The sequence below is a fragment of the Protopterus annectens genome, chromosome 13.part0 (genome assembly GCF_019279795.1).
Source record: "Protopterus annectens isolate FY-2018-M chromosome 13.part0, PAN1.0, whole genome shotgun sequence".
Classification (NCBI taxonomy): Eukaryota; Metazoa; Chordata; order Ceratodontiformes; family Protopteridae; genus Protopterus; species Protopterus annectens.
Genome location: NC_056747.1, coordinates 658,343,201 through 658,365,996, shown reverse-complemented (window position 1 = coordinate 658,365,996; position 22,796 = coordinate 658,343,201). Strand labels below are relative to the sequence as shown.

Here is a 22,796-nt window from a genome sequence, read left to right as displayed (position 1 = left end):
AGGGACTGAAAATGGATCTATCTTAGACTGGAACCTGGTCTCAAACCCTAACAAAATAACCTCAGCAGGAATACTCCCAAACACACTTAGCCTCACACTTCTACGAGTATAGAGAATAAAAAAATAACCACGCCCCTTGGCTATCCAAATCCACTCAACTTTTCAAGCTTACTAGAGACAAAATATGGAAGTCATGACAAACCCACAGAAATATCTCATACCCACAAAAATACAAAGAACTTCACAACTGTGTAAAAAAAATAGTAAACTAAGACAAAAAAAAGAATACTTCCAAACATTACAGTCTAACCAACAACAGAACCCAAAGATAATCTGAAACTCCATTACCTCACTTCTTAACCCGTGCAAAAAAAAAAAAACAATCCCTGCCCTCATCCTGATAAAACTCCGAAAGACATAGCCTCCTGTTTTAACTCTTTCATAAACTCCATAGCCAATGTCAGTGCAAAATTCTCCCAGACAAATCTTGGCACACCTACCCCTCTATCATCCACTCACACCCCCTCCCCAATTCACACCCAGTCCTCAGAAGAACCCAGTACACACCCCCATTTTTCCTTCTCCCTAAAGCCCACTCCAACATCAACCATAAAATGACTGTTACTAAAACTAAAACCTTGCTCAAATGACCCCTGATAGTCTTCCTTCAGAATACCTGAAAATAGCTGCTGACAGTATCTCATACCCTATAAGAGTACTTCTAAACACATCCATTCTAGAGTCCTACATTCCCATTGCCTGGAAAAAGGCCTTTATCCTCCCTCTTCACAAAGATGGCAGTTATACAGACATCACTAACATTCGACCCATAGCCATTCTCTCCCCAGTCTCCAAAATCCTTGAAAAATGCATTATTTCACAACTTCTCAACTACCATTTGGACAACCATTTACTATCTACAACACAGCACAGCATTAGACCTGGCCATAGTACCACAACCGCTCTTCTCTCATTTATGGATACAATAAATAGAGCCCGCGACTCTGGCAAAATAGTCTCATCCGTATTCCTTCACCTCTTCAAGGCCTCTGATACCATCTCTCACCATCTTCTCCTCTCCCAGCTTTCTAACCTCGGTCTGTCCCCCCCCCCCAACTCTAAAGTGGTTTTCCAGTTGCTTAAATCAAAGACAACACGCTGTTAGATGGCAAAATGCCATCTCTCCTTTCCTTATTACCTCCACTGGCATCCCTCAAGGTTCCATACTTGGACCAATCCTATTAGTAAATTTATAAACAATTTCAACTCAACCCTATCTCAAGGTACCATAATTCAGTATGCAGATGATTCCACCATCATCTGATCTGTCAACTGCATCTCTGAATTACTTATTCTGACTCAAAAAGCCGCCTCCTCAACTGAAACCTGGATGTATAACAACCACCTTTCCTTAAATCCAAAAAAAATCTAAAATCTTACTCTTCACCCCTAAACAAAATCAACCCCCTTAAACAAATCAGAGTTCTCTATCATCTGTCTTGATAAGTCAGTAATAGAGGTCATTACCCACACACAACTTCTTGGAGTCACTATTGATTAACATAATGAAATTTGATCTTCATATACAACAAAATATCCAGAAAATGCACTTTAAACTAGCTACCCTGTATAAGCAGAATCACTTCTTAAGTCCATCCACAAGAATAACCCTAGCCACAGCATATCTTCTGCCTTCTCTCCTCCATGTTGCCCCTCTACTCAATAATTTGCAAAACTCCTCCAAACACAAACTTGAGTCGTGCTACAACAAAATAGCCAAATTTGCATCTAACTTCAAATACTCCATCCATCACTGCACTGTTCTTCCTTCACTAAATTGGCTAGAACTACCTCTCCTACCTGCAGCTAACCACAACTCATAAAATACTCTTCAGACCCCAAGATTGTTCTGCCCTAAGCTTAACATTCAACCACTACCATCCAAATAGGCCCCTTAGATCGAGATCAGAAACTACTACAGGTCCATAAACCTAATCTTCCTCCCGGCAAGTTACTTTACTCTCACTCAATTACCTAAGAATAGGAATGCCTTACCTCTAACCATTAGATCAGTTCAAAACCCATCTCATTTTAAAATTTCCCTCCATTCCCATCTTTCCTCATGCTGGAAATGTACTTGCACTAAGCCCCCATAATATCTCCATCCCACATCCTGTCCCCCTAGTCACCTGTATTTAACAGCATCACTGTATTTAGAACTCATACTAACAAATATGCCATGCAACAGCTCATACTAATTGTAACTTTATGAAAATTGTCATGTTTTCTACTTCCTAGTCTGTTGTTATTCATTGTAATGTATTTACAAATTCATTGTAATGTTTGACTTCTTTGTAACTTTAAATTGTTGTCTTTTGTATCGTGGAGTTTTTCTCCCTTGGCCTGGTAAACAAAAGCAAATAAGTAAATGAAATTAATTCTTGTTAACAATGCAAACAGTTATATTTGGGAGCAAGTCCTGTTTCTGGGCTTATTTTAAGTTGCCAATATGTCCGAAACTTTCCTTCATGAGTAGAAACTCAGGAAAAAAACATTGCAGTGGTGCAGTGGTTCACATTGTCCCCTCAGTGCAAGAGGGTCTCTGGTTTGATTCTCGGTGAGGGTGCCTTCTGTGCGGAGTCTGCATGTCATCCCTGCATTCGTGTGGGTTTCCTCCAGATACTCCGGTTTCCTCCCACATTCCAAAGACATGTATCTGTAGCATTTCTCCCCAGGCCTCCGCTGAAAATAGGCTTTGTCCTAGTCAGACTTTTCCGGCCAACAAATGTTAAATAAGTAAGTAAATAAATTACACAGCTACAGAGGCAGCCATTTATGGATCTGTTTCCATCTCAGCAAGCATCCTTATCACAGACCTTAGACGACTGATGTTTTCACTGTAAATTGATATTACAGATGTTTTATACATTCTTTCCATTTTTTTTTTTTTTTTTATATAAAGTGTTATAGAAAGCAGATACAATTCTGGTAGCTCTGTTTTGGCTATCATAGCCTTGACTGTACATGTTACAGAAAATGGGACAGATTCAGATGTTTTGTGAGCTGGTGATTCAGTTTCTTGACCTTACAGAAAGAACCATTATTCCATATTAGTCTAAAATGCTGCAGACTTCCTGCTTAGAGACTTGACACATATTACTTTATAATCACTTGCTTTCTGAGAATGTTGTATCTTAAATAAGGTTTCATGGTAATTTTTTTTAAATCATTGTGGAAAACATATTCCATCTGATGCCATGCAGACAGCAGATCTTTTTTTTCCTTGTCTTTTACTTCACATTTTCAAGACTTGACCATAAGTCTATCACACATCTTTCACACTCCCAATTAATATCCACTTGCATACCTTTTATACTTGATTGCCAGCTTGCCTCTGGTAGTTTCACAAACTGCAGCAAAGCAATGGAGTATTTTACATCTCAGTCCTCATAAGATAAACTTTTTCCCTGCCTTGGTTTTGAGCTTCTGTTTGAGAATCAGTTTTACCTATTTTTGAGCATGCTGATTCTGTGGATTTGAACTTCCTTTTTAGGGAAAAGTTTTTGATAATTGTGTTGCCAGCAAACAGCCTTTTATTGTGACAAATATAACAAAACTTCGAAAGGAGTAATTTAGGCTCCATTCCATTAAAGGCAGTGACAGTTATGCTGCTTTCTTAAGGAATGTATCAGCTGAAGATACACATGTGGCTACCACATGAGCTCTTGTCACAGGCATAACAAATTGTATTGCCAGTCTTAACTTCTGGTAGGTTTTCCCTTGTTGCATTCATGCCTTGCGTACTCTGAAGTGCTGACCATTAGTAAGGAATACAGTGGCAAATACCTAGTATGAATGTAGCAGTATGTTTGTTTGAGATGCTTGCAACAGTGTCAGTGATGCAGCAGGTAGCACGCTTGCCTTTGGTGCCGAAGGCTATCAATTCTGTCTATGGAGCATTTACTGGCTGCACTCACTAAAGCCAAAAACATGACCTCAGTGGAACCCGATAACATCCCAGGATGCCTCCTGAATAGTCAGGACCCCTGGAGTCATTATATAAATATAGTCTTATAACAGGCTTGGTACCATACGAATGGAGGACTGCAAAGGTCATCTCTCTTCATAAGGGAGGACCTTCAACAGATTACGAAAACTACAGACCCATTAGTCTGACTAGTCTTATTTGTAAAGCCTTGGAAAGAATTATCATGGAAATTAATCAACAAGGACATAGGAGACCTCCAGACACTGGAACCATCCTAGTTTGGCTATGTCAAAGGAAGGTCATGCTTACAGAATCTGGTGGACTTCTTTGAAAAGGTCACTAAGGCAATGGATGAGGGAAAAACTGTACATACTGCCTGCCTAGATCTGGTTAAAGCATTTGTTACAATACCTCACTTGGACATTGTCAGCAAATGTACAGAACTAAGTATAAACCTCATTATAACATGCTGAATAGCTAGCAGGCTCACTGGACCCAGGAGGTTAGAATCAGAGGCGACATCAACAAAGAGGCCGGTCGTCTGTGGATTCTCCCAGGGTTCAGTGCTAGGCCCACTCCTCTTTGTCATCTACTTCTTGGATGTCAAAACCAGTTTCAAAGACTTTTGGTTAAACAAGTTCACAGATGATTGCAAACTGGGAGCAGTCATTGAATCCTAGCCCCCTGCAAGAAAACCCTTCAGGAAGGTCTAATACAAACGCTTCCTGCCAAAACCATAGCTTAAAATTCAATACCAAGAAATGCATTGTAGTACCTTTTGGGAATTCCACCACCCCAGGTAACTACATCATCAATAAAACACCTCTTAAAAGTTGATTCACTAGTCAGGGATCTGGAAACTCACGTAGATAGTAACCTAGTCTTCAACCAACATGTGTCCAAAGTAGTAAGAAAATCCTTCTGTGTTGTTTAACTTATAAGCAAGGGCATGGCATCTAGATCCAGAGAGGCCATCATACCACTTTACTCATCCCTCATCATACCCATCATAGAGTATAACGCACCCTTTGGTATGTACCTGACCAGACATGCAGCAACTGGAACGTCCTCAAAGGTTCCTTTCAAAAAGAATACACAGATTAAACACAATGTTGCTACACTGATTGTCTGAAAGTCCTGTATCTTTACTTGGTGTCATGCAGACTTCTGGGAGGTGATCTTTTCCTGACATACAAGTATCCCTGGACTCTGTTTTGATGAACCTTTTACACATCTGCAAATTGGCATCGGACCTACTAGATTAAAAGACCTAAATTTTGCTTGCGACATAAAAAGAACATATTTTAGAGACAGATGTGTTTCTCAGGGAATTCTCATTCTCTGGAATGTGCTCCTTATCCATGTGAAGCAGAGTTCCTCCCTATCCCTATACAAGTGCAACTTGGACCAATGGATGGGTAATTGGAAATTCACCCCGGTCTGGCTCCTATGTCTGTGATAGAAAGAGGCAGTCAGTAAGTCACCATATATACAAGTCTAATTTGTGGGTCACATTTGGGTTGTACAGCTAGACTTTTAAGGGCTGTAGTGGTCATTAACCTAGTATACACCTATGAACCTATGTAATACTAGAGTTACACATCTTGTACCTACCCACAGTGTGGATGGGCATTTCTTCCCTCTGCTGTGTGTGTGTGTAAAATGTATACTGTTGATAACGTTATCACCGTGTCTTCGCTGAGTACTAGCTCTGAGACGCTGTCATCCCTTTACTGAACCACACACACCCACACACTACATGTGGTAAGTCTTTGAAAGAATAATAATGTATTATTTACGGAGACTTTAGAAATTAAGCTTAAAAATGAAAAACATTCACTGCGAAAAAGGAACAGAATTCTCAAATCATTGGGGTTATTCCGTTCACTGTAGGACTTTGTTTATATTTAGAACCAACATCATTGCTCTCTGTTTATTTAACATTATTGGCACTCATGTTTATCCTCTAGAGCCCAGTAAACCAGGTAATATCATTTTTTATCTAAGTTACAATATTATGCTTGTTACAGTAATATCTGACAAAGAAAAAGATGCATCTTTGTTTGCTGATGACCTTTTTTACCTCACTTTTTTGGAAGAGAGAATTTCTGCTCACTTGTTGCTTAAGTTGTGGTCAAAGTACTTGCTCAGATTGCATGTGATTACCAATGTTTCCCATTTTATTCCAGGATTTCAGAACATTTATGTGGTAGATTTGTTGTTTTCATTTCTCAGGTTGGGGGCATTGTTAACAGGTCCCACCTTTTCTGTTTCATAAGTCCCTGTCAAATGGCTAGAAATAGTGCTTATTCTTATTGAGGAAAATAATTATTCATTCTGCGGCCTGAAACTGTCTTGACATTTGTGCCTCTACTATATTGTTGGTCTAAGCTTCATGGGCTTTAATTTAGTGCTGTTTTACTTGTGGTTGTATCACAAGCAGTTTGTCATGTGTTTGAGTAACATACTGGGGGGAGGGGGTCTGTATTTTTTTCTCCCATGTTTCTATGGTTAATAGCCATCAGTCCCTTGGATTAAAGTAGAGGTTTTTCTGATCTTGGACAGTGACTTTACGTAACAATCACTTCATTATCCTGGTAAACTTTTCTAGAAAGCCAACTGTCTGTGGGTTGTCCAAATAGGTGATTAAATAAGAAGTAACATATAGCTGGCATAACAGTTGACAAAAAAAGGGTTCCTTGGTCCATCAGGTCTCTGAGTATCACAGCCTAGCTACTTGTAACCAAAGGATGTCACCAACACGGCAAGTTCCCAAAAGGAATTTATTTAGCGCTTTCTTCTTGTTTGTATCAAAAGGCTTCATCAGAATGAAGAAAATAATAAAATCATACAATATAAAACATCACGTATAAATCACATGGTGATAATCCACCAGTAACATCAAAAATCTAATTAAACAATGAATTAACTACCTAGAGACTAAAGACAGACATTAAATGCAATAAGAACATAACCTAAGGAAGCTAGTTATACTGAAAGTGTCATTCAGTCCAGGAAAAACATGAGCATTTAACCTGATTTGCCAAAGAAGCTCTTTTAGTTCCACCATATCAGCCCAAGGCCCTCCCCAGGGATCTTTCCAAACCCCTTCAATACTAAAAAAACGAAACTGATGGTTAGCGTAACGGTCAATGTTTCTCTACAAAGCATTACAGTGGGATAATTTGTGGCCATCTGTTCCCAATGTAGAGGTTTTTATGTTGGGAAAACTGTTCGCAAGTTCAGGGAAAGAATTTATGAGCATGTTAGGGATATGCGTAATATGAACATTAATAATGCTTTGTATAGACGCATTGAACCCCTAAGATGACTTCAGGAAAGGCCCTATTTGTGTCCATTGCTACCATTTCCATAGGGTTTCTAACATAAGCATAGGTACTAACATGGCTGTAATACATTTCATTGAAAAAGTCTAACAGTCTGGACCGGAATCATACTACTTGCCTCCTAGTTCCTGCCACCAAGAATTTTCAGTCCATTAGCTTTTTTGTTTTTTGCATGTAGAGACTGCCACCGGATACATGGCTATTTAATCTGTTTTTGTATCAGTTTTCCGTTTGACTGAGTTAACAAAAACTGTTTTAATAGCTTCTTCTCTTGACTAAGACAAATGACCTGAGATGGGAGAAAGGTTACCACCCGTCCCACTTTGCGAGGGACATGTCCCTCTTTGGGCAGTTGTGTCCTGCAAAAAATTTGTAAAAATGGCAAATGTCCTGAGATTTTTAGGATAAAATTATTTCCTATATTTTATGTAATAGTTGCATAAAACAGTTATTCTGTATCTGAAACACCTAAATATTATAAGAAACAAAATAAGCAACTAAAATACTCCAAGTGTAAGCTTTTATTTAGGCAAAAAAGTGAAGTTATGTCCTTTGTACTGGCTGTGGGTATGTTTCGCCCTGCAAAATTTGACATTTGTACCAAAAATGTCCCACCTTGGGCATTTGAAAAGGTGGCAACCCTAGATGGGAGTGAATGGCTACTACCAGCTTGCCCATTCTGGCAGAAAGGAGACTGCTTGATTCCCTGCACTGCTTATACCATATAGAAACTGAGCATCATCACAAAAGTTGTAGTAAGGACAAGGATGTATGCCCAGCAGCCTACCATCACATCAGAAGCACGAGTGTCCATGGCCCTAGTATTATGAAGCATCCATGCAGCAAGGTTGCCACAAGGGTAGGGAATTAAAGCACAGAAAAAAAAAACTGATGGCCTCCCACATTCTGTTTCCTGAGGGGAAACTAAGTAGCATTCAAGACAAAAAGATTTTTTTTTTTCACTACGTTTAGTCTTGTCATAGATTAGGTTGTTGGCTGCATCAAAATAAGGTAATTTGGGGTTGCAATGTCTTGAGTGTACCATCGATTACTTACTTGTTTTTTTAAGGCCCCCTACAGGTGTAGAATCCACCCACTTAGTTGTCCTGAATTTGTGTTGTTTTACTTGAAGTTCAGTGATTACAGGCTACCTAACCCTTTTACTGTTCACATGACTTGGCCAGTTCCGCAAGTAAGTAACTTTTGTTCAGTACACAGGGGTAGTAGAAGGGTAGTCTTGTGTCCCTGTGTATACATGTTATATTTATCTTGTTTTTGTTGTTGAGTAAGTTCTTTGTAGTAAGTTCACTGGAGATTAAAGTCACTGTACTGCTGAAGCCTAAGAGAACCTCTACACCTTTCCCATTTACATACATTTTGAACTTTTGTAGTGGCACAGTTTGCAGCGGCATCAGTGACACTGTATGCAATACAAATAACCTGTTTTTTTTTCCGGCTTATTAATATTATGTACAGAATTCTAGCCATGTCTTTCCATTCTGTTTGCATTGCATCCTCTTGGGAGAATAATGTCTGTACAAATGACCCTCTTCTTTGCATTTATAATCTTTGAGAGGTAGATCCCTTGTTTGTACTGGTGATATACTGTGAGTTCTTGTAGTTCAGTTTCCTGCCTCCACCTCAGCTTTATTTTTTTTTATATATTTCCCACAAAGGTTCGTAGGTCTCCCATGACTGTATAAGTTGTCTGACTTGCCCATTTTTGGACTACACTTTCTAATCTTTTAAGAAAGGTTTTCTGGAAAAATAGCTGTTTTACAAGCTGAGATGCTCAAGAAATGTAGCCACTTATTGGACAAGTATAGAACGTCATGCAGCTAGGATCAGACTAGGTGAAGAATTTCTGGGCCTTCAGCTGCTCGTAATCACTGACAACATAAGCTAGGAGATCCAAATACATCTGATGTTCTCTGGTGTCTTATAGCTAGTTCTCCCTTTCTTGTTTAAAAATTAACAGGAGTCATAACTCTCAACTTTTACCTCCAGAAATAGGGATAAACCAAACATAATTAGGAGAAGAAAAATCAAATTAGGGACACTTTTTAAATGCTGGAACTGTTAATTTGGAACTTTTTGTTAACTATCCAATTTTAGAAAGGGCAGGCCAAAGTTTCTAGGCAAAATTAGGGGCATCCCTAAAAATAAGGACAGTTGAGAAACATGAAGGGAGTTCTTCCACGTCATTTAGCACCATTTTCATTAGGAGGAGGTGGTTGCATGTTACCATGTAACTCAAGGAGCAGACTGGTTGTTCTGGGTGAAACCACAAGGGAAATTTCCCAAGTAAGTAAACACTCCAGTACATTAGTAATCTGTTAGATCCACACCTTGGTCATGATAGCTTAGTTCTGTTGCAAGTTATGCTGCAATGTTTTAAATGCATTTTCCATTTTATAATTACTTTGCAGTTGTGCCCACAGGTGTCAGTTTATATGAAAATTACAGACCTTACCAGTTTAAGTTTTGGACCTTGTTTTGGGATGTTAACTCTGTCACAGTTTCTCTCTCTTGACAACAATGAACATAGCTTATATAACAAGTCTTTGGAAGCATGGGAATGTTTCTGTTGTTTATAGAGTCAGTAGTAATTAATGTTAAATGCAGGAATTACATTCACTCAGGAACAGCAACAGTAAGCATTACTTCTTGCAGAACAGCAATGCATTTTCTTCAGGGTGCTGTTAAGTTTTGGTGCCTGCACAGTTAATCTTTCCATGTTTCAATTCCTTAGTTGATATTTTCCTCTTTCCAGAGGGAACAGCCTCACTTACATAGGCTTCATTCTCTGCAATTTATTCAAACACAGACTGCATAACACTATTTTGTTTCACAAAGAATTTATTTATTGATTAAAAAGATGGCCTCCGACACTTTTTAAATTTCACTGATGGAACTGTTTGATGCAAAAATGAAATGTTCTGCTTTTCCATCACAGCTTTATGATTTAACTATTGTTGTTTTGTCTTTCGGCTTTTCCCGGTTAGGGGTCACCACAGTGGAACTCCGGTCCGCTAATGATTGGCAGTAGATTTTTACATGCCAAGTTGCCGGCCCTGACGCACAACCTTCAACGAAGGTACGCCCATTCACGCATGTCTCCACACAGAAGGCGCTCTAGCTGAGAATCGAACAAGACAACGTCTTACTGTGAGGTGACAATGCTACCGCAGCATAATGCTGTTATATAAATGTTTTTATGGATGCTCAAAACACCAAACATAGTAAAGATTGCAAAAATAAAGCAGTTACCTTTTGCAGTCTTTACACTAATACTGCTCCATAACAGTAGCCTGTAATGTGGCTGATTAGTGGCAGTGTTACAGAAAGGGTTTTTAAGGTAAGGTGTAGGATAATGGTTAGGGGCATGGGCAGGGCTAGCAGGTATCACTAAGTTGGGCGGGAAGTTAGTTTTATTAGTTCCAGATGGTGTTTTTTTCTTGCTGCCGGCAAGGATTCAGGGCTTTCAGTTCTTTATTACTGTGCCGGATACCCAGACTTTGAAGTCTGAACATATTTATCAAGGGAATTAAATAGGGCATCTGGTCCTGTACACTTAGTAGGAACTCAAAATGGCAACAACTTGTTTATTGCATGTCAATAGTTTGGGATGAATGAATACAGTTTTTTTCTTCAAATTTTGCTGGGTTGCTAGGATTTATGTATGCTAAAAACTATTAATTGAGAGATTCCTTGTTTGAGAGATGTGTAGCAATGTTTTTTTCCCCCAAAAGGATCCTATTTTTGTTTTCTAAAGGTTGACTCTACCCTTCTATACTTCAACAATGTCATCTTTGTCTGTGACAGGTCTTCAGCACAGAGAGTAGTTGTATACATAGCTTGAGCCTGCTGTGTTGCATGTGCTGGTTAGTGTCATTTATCTTGGATGTCAAATTCTGACTCAGAAAACTACTAAAATTTGACTAATTTACTCTTGCATATAATTACTTGATAATGTCATGTATATTATCACTTTAACACTCTTCCCTGTGTTTCCTTGTTTGTTTAACAGCATAACATTCACAGTCGGACAGGGAAAGGAGGGAGTTATAGATTTCAGTCCTGGATCAGAATTAATCATATCAAAAGCCAAGAATGGACATCTTTCTGTGGTAAGTGGTACTTCCAAATTGGATACTTTGTTTTTAATGAGTATTTTCAAAAACCCTATTACATGTTTTGTTTCGTGCATGCTGGATGTGATATTTATTTGTTTAAATATTTTAAGAGGTTAGAGCACAGATACAAATGGGACATTTTCAGATCAGCCCAGAGTTATCTCAAAAGTGGCATAACAACTACATCATAACGTACAAGTATCTAAAATACTAAAGCAAAAAAAATGAACTCTTATTTTAAGAAAGTGAGGTAAAACAATAAAAATCTAAAGTAATGCATCTAAAGTACTAAAAATACTATGTGAAATTTTAAAATAGAGAAAAATAAGCATATAATTCACAAAATGAATAGAGATAGCTAGTAAATGAATAGAGACAGACACAATCTTTGCATTGTGGTCATGTGAGTAGAATCTTGAGAATCTGTTTCAGATGGTGTATTAATATTGTGTAATAGATAGCAGCTGTGATGGGGAATTAGAAGTTAACTGCAGCATTTTTGAAGCCAGAGCATTTTGTTGTGCCTGTAAGGTATTTAAGTTTTGATCCAAAGTGAGGGAACAGATTTTAGCTGTGCTTGCCTTGGGTCTCATTAAGAAAACACTATGTTCAGTACAGTAAATTTGTTTTCTGGGGTGAGTAAAGCTTTACCTTTGTCAGGGAGAGATGTTAGCTGTTCTCTAGAGGACTTTAATGTAGTATGGCTTGCTAGAAATGGAAGGATGTCAAGCTGCAGAAGTTTAAATATTAAGGAACTGAGATAAAGTTCAAATGAAAACCATTGACTTAGCCAGTGATGCTGTATTTTCAGAGAAATCTACAGATCTAGTTGGAAGCTCTTTGCAGCATCATTAGGTTTTCTTTGAAGCGGATGCTATAAATGGTAATCTGTATTCTACTTGTGGCAGTAAACATACCTGTCAAATTCTTTGCTCAAGAAACTGAGAAAACCAAAAATATTGGAGGTACAAAGCCCCAAATCAGGTACAATTTTTAAAGTCGATTCACTTAGAAAATGAACAGAGCTCAGATAGCTGGAATTATTGATTAAATATATAATTCTCAACAATTTGTAAGAAAATCAAAAATTTTACAAGTGGCATGGCAAAAATATGAGGCAAAACGAGAAGCTTTTAGAGCTATGCCAGTAAAATGCCTTTATCTGTCATGGCTGTGCTCTCCGCAGAGACAAGATGAAGATGTTTTATAGCTCGGAACCTCCGAAGCTCGTTAGTTTTTGATCTAGTGCTAATTAGATGATGCTTAAAATTGAAGTGGGATTCTAACAAATGCCCTGGTCAGTGGAAACAGGGTTACTTGGGAATATTTTCCAGTTCGTGGATGCTGATGCTAATTTATTGCAAGTAACATATACCATTATTTTAATTCACTTTGCATTGAGTAGCAAGTTCTTTTTTTTTCTCCAGCCATTTGGAAAGTAGACTAAGGTAATTTTCTTTCCGTCTTGATAGTGTTGAGAGGTTAACCTGATCTGTAAGTAACCATATCACCTGCATATAAGATGATTAGTAGAGTTGAAAGGTCAAGTGGAATTGGCAGGTAAAAATGGAAACAGGCATAGGGAAAGGATGAAGCCTTTTGGAACTATTTAAGTAATGGGGGGTATGTAAAATGAAAAATTTCAGTTGAAAAGTAAGCTATAAAATGAGACCAAAGAGTCATTGCTGGTCCCTGTTTCTGTAACATAATTGAGGAGGAGTGTACTAAGTTGGGTTGAAAGCATTGGTAAGGTTAGTAGATATAAAGACAGTGAGATTTCCTTTATCTATACAGAGAAGGATGTCATATTTAACTGTATAAATGGCTGTCATCATGTTTCTGCCTTCCCAAAAACCTTGTTGATAGTTTAAGAACAGTAAATACTTTTTATGTAGTCAAGTAGATGTACAGTTACTAGATTTTCTAATAATTGTCTAAGAGGAAATTATAGTTATAAGCTTGAAGTTTGAGAATGGGAATGGTTTTGAGGTTTTGGAAGGAGAAGCCTAAAGTATGTTTCTATATGGTAAGCGATGTGTTTTGTGGAGGGAAATGCTCTAAATATGACAGAGGGAAAGGTGATATGTTTTTTACAAAATACTGTAAATAAGAGGGAAATACCATTGGAACCAGGGGGAGCATTTAATGAGATCTGATAAAAAAAAAGATAATGTTGTTTATTTACCAGTGAAGTGAAAAGGTTTGGGGGGGTATCATGAAAAATCTGATCTTGGACTGAGGTGTGTGCAGCTAGTAGGGGAGAGTTGAGAGAATTCTTAATAAGTCTGTGGATATAGGGAAGCCTGAAGAGGTTACAGTATAGTTGGTATTTGATCTGATAATGGATAATGGGCATCCAGTGACTTGATTAATTTTCAAAAAGCTTTAGGATGGACTGAGAGGAATAATTGTTGGGGACTGGTGAAAAAGTAGTTTTGTGCCCTCAGACAGCTTTTTTAGCTGAGTTTTTCAAAAATATAAATCTGTTTCTAGAAGCTAGGTTGGGTGACAGTTTCTTCATCTCTCACTTATAAAAAGGTATTGATACAATTTGCTTATTAGTGAGAGGGATTTACCTGTTCATTTTTTTGTTGGTAGGTAGGAATGTGGCCTTCTGAGTGATCGGAGGTGTTTATTATGGGAAACGGTATAAAGTATCTAGGTCAGATTTTAAAGATATATTTTAAAACAATTTTTTCCAGTCCATTTTTCATTTCCTTACCCACAGCCCTGCTGCTTTAGGCTAATTTGACTGCCTCTTTGACTCACTTGTAGGTCTGCATGACATGCATTTGAAAACATTCCTTAGCTGATGGTGTAGCTATCAACAGAAGGGTGGAGCATCCAAAGGTGGATAGGTTCCCTGGGAGAAAAGGTCCTAGTGGCCATCCAGTACTGAACTGACAATTGTTTGGAGTCTTTTAGGGGAGACTAGTTATCAGCTTATTGTATATCCTGCTTAAGTACTTTTTATGTAGTCAAGTAGATGTACAGTTACTAGATTTTCTAATAATTGTCTAAGACTTGGTCTAGGGATCCCCCACACGCATGCTTGAAAGTCTGGCTTGTTGAGATGTCAGTTGTACCCAAAAACTAAAGGAAGGATGTTTTCTAAAACATTGTGTGATTTCATCTAATAGAAAAAATGTAATGGAATACTGCTGAGTCAGAATAAAATAACTGCAAAACAGTTAAATTTGTCAGTGCCAGTTGTGATAATTTTAGCTGTATGCAGCTGAAACATGTTGAGTGTGGATGTGATAGTATAGTGTCATTTATGTACAGTGTGTTAGTTATTTTCAGCTTAGCTGTCAGTAGTCTAGTTAAACTTGATGGGGCTTCTACAACATTTTGTCTTGCTCAGCTCTATGCTTAATTTAATTACTTGTTTTGTTAAGCAGAAAACAGTAACTGGGCGCGCACACCTTTTTGCTGTGCTGATACCAAAGCACTAGTCGATTTAAAGGATTTAATAGCCTTTCAGGAGAGGTGGAAGATGTAGGTATCAAATTTAGTTAAATAGGCTGTACCTACCTTGTATGTTGGCACAAAACAGTTAAGTTGTACTTTCACTTGCAAGAAGTCCATCGCAGTCTGTTGACCACAGAATCACTATTGCAAGGAAAGAGTGTAGGCATGGATCAAAGCAGGGTACCACCTCATCTCCCATTATGGCTTCTGTGGATATAATCGAGTCTGCATGCATGTAACTCTTCTTTGGAAAACTGATTTAGCCCTTTAGAATACACCTGCGTGTGAGGGTCCCAGAATTTGCCTGGCTGGTTTTGACTCTGTATTCTTTCAGGTGTTGTCATCATTTTTATCGTTGGGAAATGTAGGTGTATTGGTGTATGTTACAATAGTATACATTCACTGTGCGTCCTTCTCTAGAGGCAAGCAATAATATAATACTTGTAAAACTACCTATAGTGTTATAAATTTTGGTTTAGGAATTGTAGCCCCACACAGGCTAGTACAGGAGTAGTGGCATTTTTAGCCTGGAGGTTGGAACTCTTGTTTGCTAAGATGTACCATCCCAGTAGAGTCTTTGATATCAGTTCGTATCCCATGTGTGTATGCATTTGAGTTGAAGAGGGGAGTGGGTTCTCTTTTGTGTTAAGGCTCCCATGTGTTGTGAGATTTCCTTTCCCATTGGGGTCAGCCAGGTAAGTTACAAATTCTTGTCTTGTCAGTGCTTTCGCATACCTTGTGGTATTCTGTTTAAACAATATATCTCCTTTGATAAAGTATTCTCTTTGGGGGTAGAGCTGTAATATATACTATGATGCCTGTGTACATTTTGGGTAAATTCAGTAGTCTGTGATTCTGTGCCATGGCATAATCTGGTATGATTTCACTTGAGAGAAATTCTGAGCTCTGCAGGGTATTTCCTGCTGTAATTATGTTTTATCAAATAAGAACAAGTGTGCTTGGCTGCTGTTGGAGCTGTCCAGCCACCAGCATCTTGAACTGCTCTCTACTGCATTGTTATTGATGACATTTTAATAAATGTTATTTGCAATTCAGCTCGTATCATTTAAGCATTTCCTTTGCCTTCCTGACAAAGCACATTCAGATTAAACTGTCAAAAAAAATGGTAGTACAAGTTTTTTGATCATAGCTAACAAATTTGATTACGCCTCCTGCGATATTTTGAAGCTTGAATCCAGATTACATGATTTTCTCATTAGCTACATTTTAACATAATTAGAAGTTGTCATTTAAATAATACTTTATACTGATTAATTTTTTTCTTCTTTTCCTGTTTGTAGGTTGCTCCTCGCCTTAATTCCAGATGATGTACATATTCAGCAGAAAAGGATACAAGTGTGCAACTCTCCACTGGAGATTAAACTGTGCAGTCAGATTGCAGCACCATGATGAAACTATTCTTCACTGGTCTGAAATGCCTTGTCTGCAGTCTTCTGCTTCTTTACTTTTTATTTTGTTTTTATTTTTTTTTAACTAATAAAGTAACCACCAAAGGTCTGCGCTTCCAAAGGGGAAAAAAAGCTTCCTAATAAGAACCAGGTGAAATACTATGCTGTTTTATTTACATTTTAAAGAAAAAAACAAATTGCCACATTTGCTTTGCTACTGCAGGACAGGAACAGTGCATTTTATGGGGTTTCTTACAGAATCATTATAGCCAATAACAGAACGCCACTTCTCTTTGAGGAGCAGAAACCGGGAGCAGCTGAGGCAGTGAAGCTTTCTGGACAAGAAAAAAAAAGTACATTTCAGTTTTTCCTTAAAATGCCAATCTCCAACATTTTTTTTTTGCAGTCTTTGCAGAAATTGGATGGGATCACTGGGAAGAAAAGAAAAATTAACAAAGGGAAAGCATTTTTGAGGTGGAGATGATCTGGAAATCTCATGGTACATTTTGGTATAAAACTTAAAATTGACATTACTGCAAAACAGGGCAATCCTTACATTTCCCTAAAGTTCATTTTGTTTGGCAGTAAAATGTAAAGAAATAAGGATTTTATTAAATTTGCTTCTCCTGTCATTTTTGGTTTAACTTGTTTTAGCCAAGTGAATATTAGAAAGTCATAAAAGCCACTACATTTTGGTTGCCCCAGGTGTTTGCACCAAAACATTCTACCTTTTTATTTTGCTACTTAAGCAGTCTGTTGTATTTCATGGCAGGAAATGCTTACTTTTTGTTGGAAAAAAAAGCTTTACTGTTGTATGTCATTTGTATGATTTGGGTATGGTGAGGCAGAGAGATAACATATTTGTTATCCGTCACAGCAAAGCTTATAACCATTTTAAAAATGCATTGTTAATTTGTACATAGTTGAGTGTGATGCTCTGTATAATATGTGCAATGTGGAATCATTTGAATGTGTATTTTAGGTTTATAAGGAAGGGCATGCCTTTCTTCTGTTATTTCTGCAGAATGCAGATCTTAGTGGTTTTCAGTGACGTTTGAATGATCCACTGAATCTTTTAAGAAATTGTTAGCTTTTCTCTATGTCATTAGATTTACTACTTGAATACTGATAACTTAAAGCAGCCTCTCGAATAGATTTTAAAACAGCCTCCTAGTTTTAATTTGATATTTTTGAAAAAAAAACTAAAAACGGTAAAGTTAATCTTTGTTCTTTAAGGCAGAAAGAACACAATATAAAAGAATTCCTTTATTGTACTTTTCAGTATGAGATGGAAGAGACCTCAGATAAAGAACTTTATTTTTTGTATGAAATTATATGTTACGTGTAATTGTTTAACTATCTTCCATATTTACTTTTATTGTACTCCTATACCTTAATGGCATTTGATACTAAATTATGATGTTGAGTCTAAGTGAATTAACCACCTTCCACAGTGCAGCCACCATTAAAGAAATGACTTTGTTTCATTCCAGCAAAATGAAGGATCTAGATTGGTTGAAGACTGGGTGCTTTGTGCCAGTGTTGCTGTTTTTGAAGGGTGACAGCTGCAAGCATTCTTGTGTTCCCAGCATAACAGCATAATATGAATTGGAGTGTTGACTGAGGGGAAAATGTCAGATGCCCATGTCATACTTTTTGTGCTTTCAGTCAAGGAAAAGTATAAAATGTTAATTTAGTGATGTTGTCCCAGATTTTAAAATCTAACTTTGCTTCATGGTAGACATGAGCCATTCAGTGCATTTCCTAAATCTGTGCTGTACCAGCACACCAAGCAAACCAGAATGCACAACACGTTGTCCTTTTTTAATGAAAATTAAAAGTGAGTTGAAAGAGCTATCCAGGAGATCATAGTCATCATGCAGATGCCACTCTAAGTAAGCAGTTACTTTAAAAACTTGTATTGTGCCAGTGCAAGAGTATCTCCTATGCTGGTAAAATATTAAATGTGTCTCAAAATGGTTAACTGGGAGCTAGTGCTGCAGTTTGGAACATAAATCAGTTTGTCAAATCCTCTTGGGTGTATGTAATATTTTTATTAAGTCATTATACATCGGCATCCAGCTATCAGCTGCAGTGCTCTGCTTAAACAAATTATCTTGTAGTGTGGCCCAGTCTTGCACTGCAGACTGAAATAATTTAGCAACATGATCTGGTAAGAGGGGGAATGCCTCAGAGGATACCCAACTTCTGCAGTACTTGCTTCATTTCATCTGGAAAAAAAGTTGAGATTTAAGTACTAGTGGGTGGTAACTGGCTTTGGGAATAATAGCGTATTTATATGCACATTAGGGATCTCTACAGCAATATCTAGTGTGGACATAGAGTATTCATGTGAGCATTTAGGTGGCAACATTGTCTAATCGTACAGGAAGCTCGCCATGCGGTTACCTTTGGGAGGTGTGCTGCAGTTTGGGGATCCTGTAGCTTGTGCTTTTAAATCAGGGAAATTCACAATGGTGTACATCTTCACATTGGGTGCTATTATATTTCTCTCATTCTACTTTCTTTTACACCTATTTGTCATCATGCATTTTTGTTTCTTTAATTGGGGGTTTGCTGAACTACCAGAATCCATCATCTTTGAGAATGGGGAGTAGAGGACATTCATTATTTATAATCAGAATAAAGAACACTGAAGTAAATCCACACACTGGTGGACATGGTTGTCAGGAATTTCATAAGAGCTGCACCGGTTAGCCAACAATGTATGCCATTCTGCCTTTTTTAGGAACACGCATTTCTTCACCTGAGATTCTTTGCTAAGTTTACTTCAATTCATTGAGCTGTTTTAAACTGTTTATTTCTTTGGAATATTTAAGTTTATGTAATAAAATGTACCCATCAGCTTTGTTCATTTTCTTCACTTCTTGCACACTCCATACACTTGAGCAACATATAAAAGGGTATTGGCTTTGTTTGGCAGCCACCATCCTATAAGGCTCTTTACAGTGTGGATATTAGACAACTTCAAAAGCGACTGTCCCATGTCAGGAGTGAATTAAAGCCAAAAACAAAACACAGAGTCACTGATGTGTTTTCCTATAAACCACATCATCTGGTATTCATTGGCAGATATCCCCCTCTGCACCCCCCCTTTCATAGACTCATTGGCAGATATCCCCCTCTGCACCCCCCTTTCATAGACATGATCTTTAGAGCCACAGTGGATTCCTGTTTGCATAATACCACAAAGGAAAGTTCGGCAGCAGATTGTAAAGCATGTTTTGGGGCAGTATTCACATACTCATTTAGTACAACAGTGAGTTCTTGTCTGCTTAATGCTCCAAGACAATGGTATGAAGTTTGTTGGGAAACCGTTGCAGAGACGTATACACACAATTTATCTGCAGTCTTCACTGATTATATTGTAACCTTTTTTTGTTACTCATAAGATTGTTCTCAAGAAATGATGGACAGGGAAATTCTCATTTTTAGATTTTGTACTTATTTTCCTAAAGGGCTTTAAATAAAACTTTTATCTGACAAGATTCCATTCCACTCCATATAGCTGGTGACAAGTTTTTGCCTCTGTCAGCCATCTTGCCTTAAACCCACCTTTTCCATACAGTGCATATGGGTGGTGATAGGATGTACTGGATAAGTCTGCAAATTCTTCAGTGAAAGCCTTCAGCTTTTATTCCCAAATGTGGAACATGTACATACATTAGACACTAGAGGATCCATGGATAAATTAATCTTCAGACATTTGCTAAAAAAAGTGTTCCTTCAGCATTGATTCTTTGTCTTCCTGCATTGTTACCTAACGTCTGATGAACCTTTAAAAGACACTGTCTGAATGTTGTGGAACTCAGTAGGGATTTTATCTTACATCACCATTTGGTGTGGACAGTGCAACAGAGCTGGAGAGGAGACTGAATGTTCAATATTCTTCAGATAATGTCTGGAGTGCTTGTATTTTACTATGTTGTTCTTAAAAAAATTAATGCTTTTTTGCTCCACCTGTACGAAAAACAAGATAGGTATTTTGTATGTTCTATCCCAGGTAAATAAAAACTGACAGGTACTCCAGTATGGCCTTTACCAAGACAGAGATCTATTATTACAGCATCTGCTACTTTTAAACGTTATACAGTAAATGCATCACATCCATTTTTTTGAATATTGCGTATACACTATTGTAGACTCAAAGATACACTAAATAAATAAAAACCTGTTTTTGCACCCAGAGTGTTTTATTCATACTGCATTTACTATTGAAAATTTCCTAATTGACTTTTTTTTTGTAAGGGAACTGAAATGAAGCACCTAAGCATATCCACTCTAACCATCTGCAGTGCCCTGGACATTATGGTTGTACTGAGTCTGTCATGTAAAGCTAAGCTCAACTGTTTTTTTTTTTTTTTTTAATTAAACAGGGTTGTTGCTGTTGCCTGTTTGAAGTTCATTAAAGCACTTAATTGTGTAATCCATAAGACTGTTAAAGTATTTGCATGGCACGGATTCTGGAACTTGGGATGGTGTTTGTTACCCTTTGACAGATGAATTGAGTGCCATAGGGATCAGCATGTGGATCATTTGTAATTACAGCTCAAACTAAGCAGTGTTTTTTGTGAATGTATTGGTCTATCAACACTGAGCCTAGAGCAGAAGGGAACAGACATAATGGGATGCATTCAAACATCAGATGAATGACAAGATTTGTTGAAGATAAGATTCAGTGCATGGAAAGAAATGTAAAGTAATGCATTTAGAGCAGTAGTCTCAAACTTGGATGGCATGAATCCAGTGAACTGAGGGCTAGACCAGTAGCTACCAAAAAAGAAAGCATTCTGAAAAAAAAAGAGTAATTTAGTGCAAAAAAGGGAAATAATTTAAAACTGGTAAATGTACACAGCTTGTAGCAGTTACATTCACAAACATGCATAACTTGAAATAAGGGGCTTGAGACAGGAAAATTTGAAAATGTATATAAAAAAAAAACTTCACATTTGAAGCAGATCACACAGTGTGTAAGGAAGCACTTCCATCATTAAAAACTTTTCTGACCCACAGTGTTAGTCATTCACCTACTTTCAAAAATATCACTGTGTAAGTTTTCACAGAAAGCAGATCATCTTGCTCTGGATGCCATAAATATAAGACAGTGTTACCCAGTGAGTGCAGTAGTAGTTATGTTCCAAGTGTATACTTGGTGCGTGATTTAGAAGTTCAGCATAACTCATGTGTCATACTTTGATTATCCTTCACAAAATGCTACATTGCTTGTGGTTTTCTCTGATGCTGCATTTTCCAAAGGGCAGTGTAAAATTCTGAGTCAAATCAGAGTTTACCAAATACTGATAATTCCTGCAGGTCAAACAAAAATGCTTAAAACAGACAAATAGCAAGTGTGTGTAGATTCTAAGTTCCAGGAACTCTGTTTGCCTCATTGACTGTACAGACAATGATTAGAGTGGAGGGGTTGCAGACAGTTTAAGTCACAAAGACAAGCATATGTCGATGTGGTATGGATAACAAACTGGAGCACAGACAGGCCAGATTTGGGCAAAGCTTTGTGTGACGGATTATAAAATATTAACTGGCTGCAAGTTTGAGACAATTGATTTGGAGTATGAAGCCCTGAAGAGACCATATTGTCTAAGTGGTAAAGACTATCACATACCAAATGTGAAAGTAATGTGCTTCGCTCCTTCAACACAAACGTCTTAAAAGCTAAGTAACCCGTTGGGGTTTTTTCTTCTAATTAACTTGCTAAAGCTTGGTTTGTTGTAGCAACTCATTGCCGATGTCAGCAAAAAGGGTAAATGCCAATGCGGGCGCCAGCTACCCCATAAAGACTTGCATGACCACTGCGTTTTTTGCTTAGGCCGGGAACATGTAAACAACTCCTGCTGCATTTGCCAATCCTTTATACCTAAGATCCTTCGCAGCCATTTGGCTGCTCGTAATCTTTACTTGGAGAACCAACGGCTTAAACGGTTAGCCCTTAGGATGAATCCCGCCTTGGAGGCCTCAAAAGAACCTCTGTGTAAGAAGGCCAAGTTTCCCAGGGCCTCTACCTCTGCCACTCCGCTATCGGATGCCCTGACAACTTCCAATTTAGGAGTTGAAGGATGCCCGGCGGATCCGTCAACTTCAGCGGCGACCTTTGTAGAATCCGTTTCTCAGGTGATGGCCGGCACGTCCCCAGAGCCAACACAGACCCCAACTACTGTTGAGGTCGAGGGGGAACCCGACTTAGCAGAACCTCCGACCGGGATCTCTCCTCTGGAAGCTACTACTGTTAGACCGTCATCCGACTCCAGGCCTATGCCTACACCAACTAAAAAGAAACAAAAAAAACAAACATACAACCTCGACCAAAGAAGGCCTACCTGACTAGCAGTCCTTCACTTCTTCCTTCATGCAGGCCTTTATGGCCCTTAGGCCTTCAGCCTCATCTCCCACGGCTCTACCACTGCTG

The 22,796-nt window shown here is 38.1% G+C and overlaps 1 protein-coding gene across 3 annotated transcripts in view; it reads left to right on the top strand.

Annotated features, from left to right (window-relative positions):
• MYO1C (myosin IC) overlaps positions 1-20,554 on the top strand; it is a 1,794,562-nt gene extending 1,774,008 nt beyond the window's left edge. For all 3 annotated transcript variants that reach the window (XM_044054342.1, XM_044054344.1, XM_044054343.1), the window contains exons 31-32: positions 11,366-11,465; positions 16,244-20,554. In XM_044054342.1, the coding sequence (XP_043910277.1) occupies positions 11,366-11,465; positions 16,244-16,270 (127 nt within the window). In that variant the 3' untranslated portion in view covers positions 16,271-20,554. The remainder of the gene's footprint in view (positions 1-11,365; positions 11,466-16,243) is intronic.
• The last annotated feature ends 2,242 nt before the right edge of the window (positions 20,555-22,796 follow it).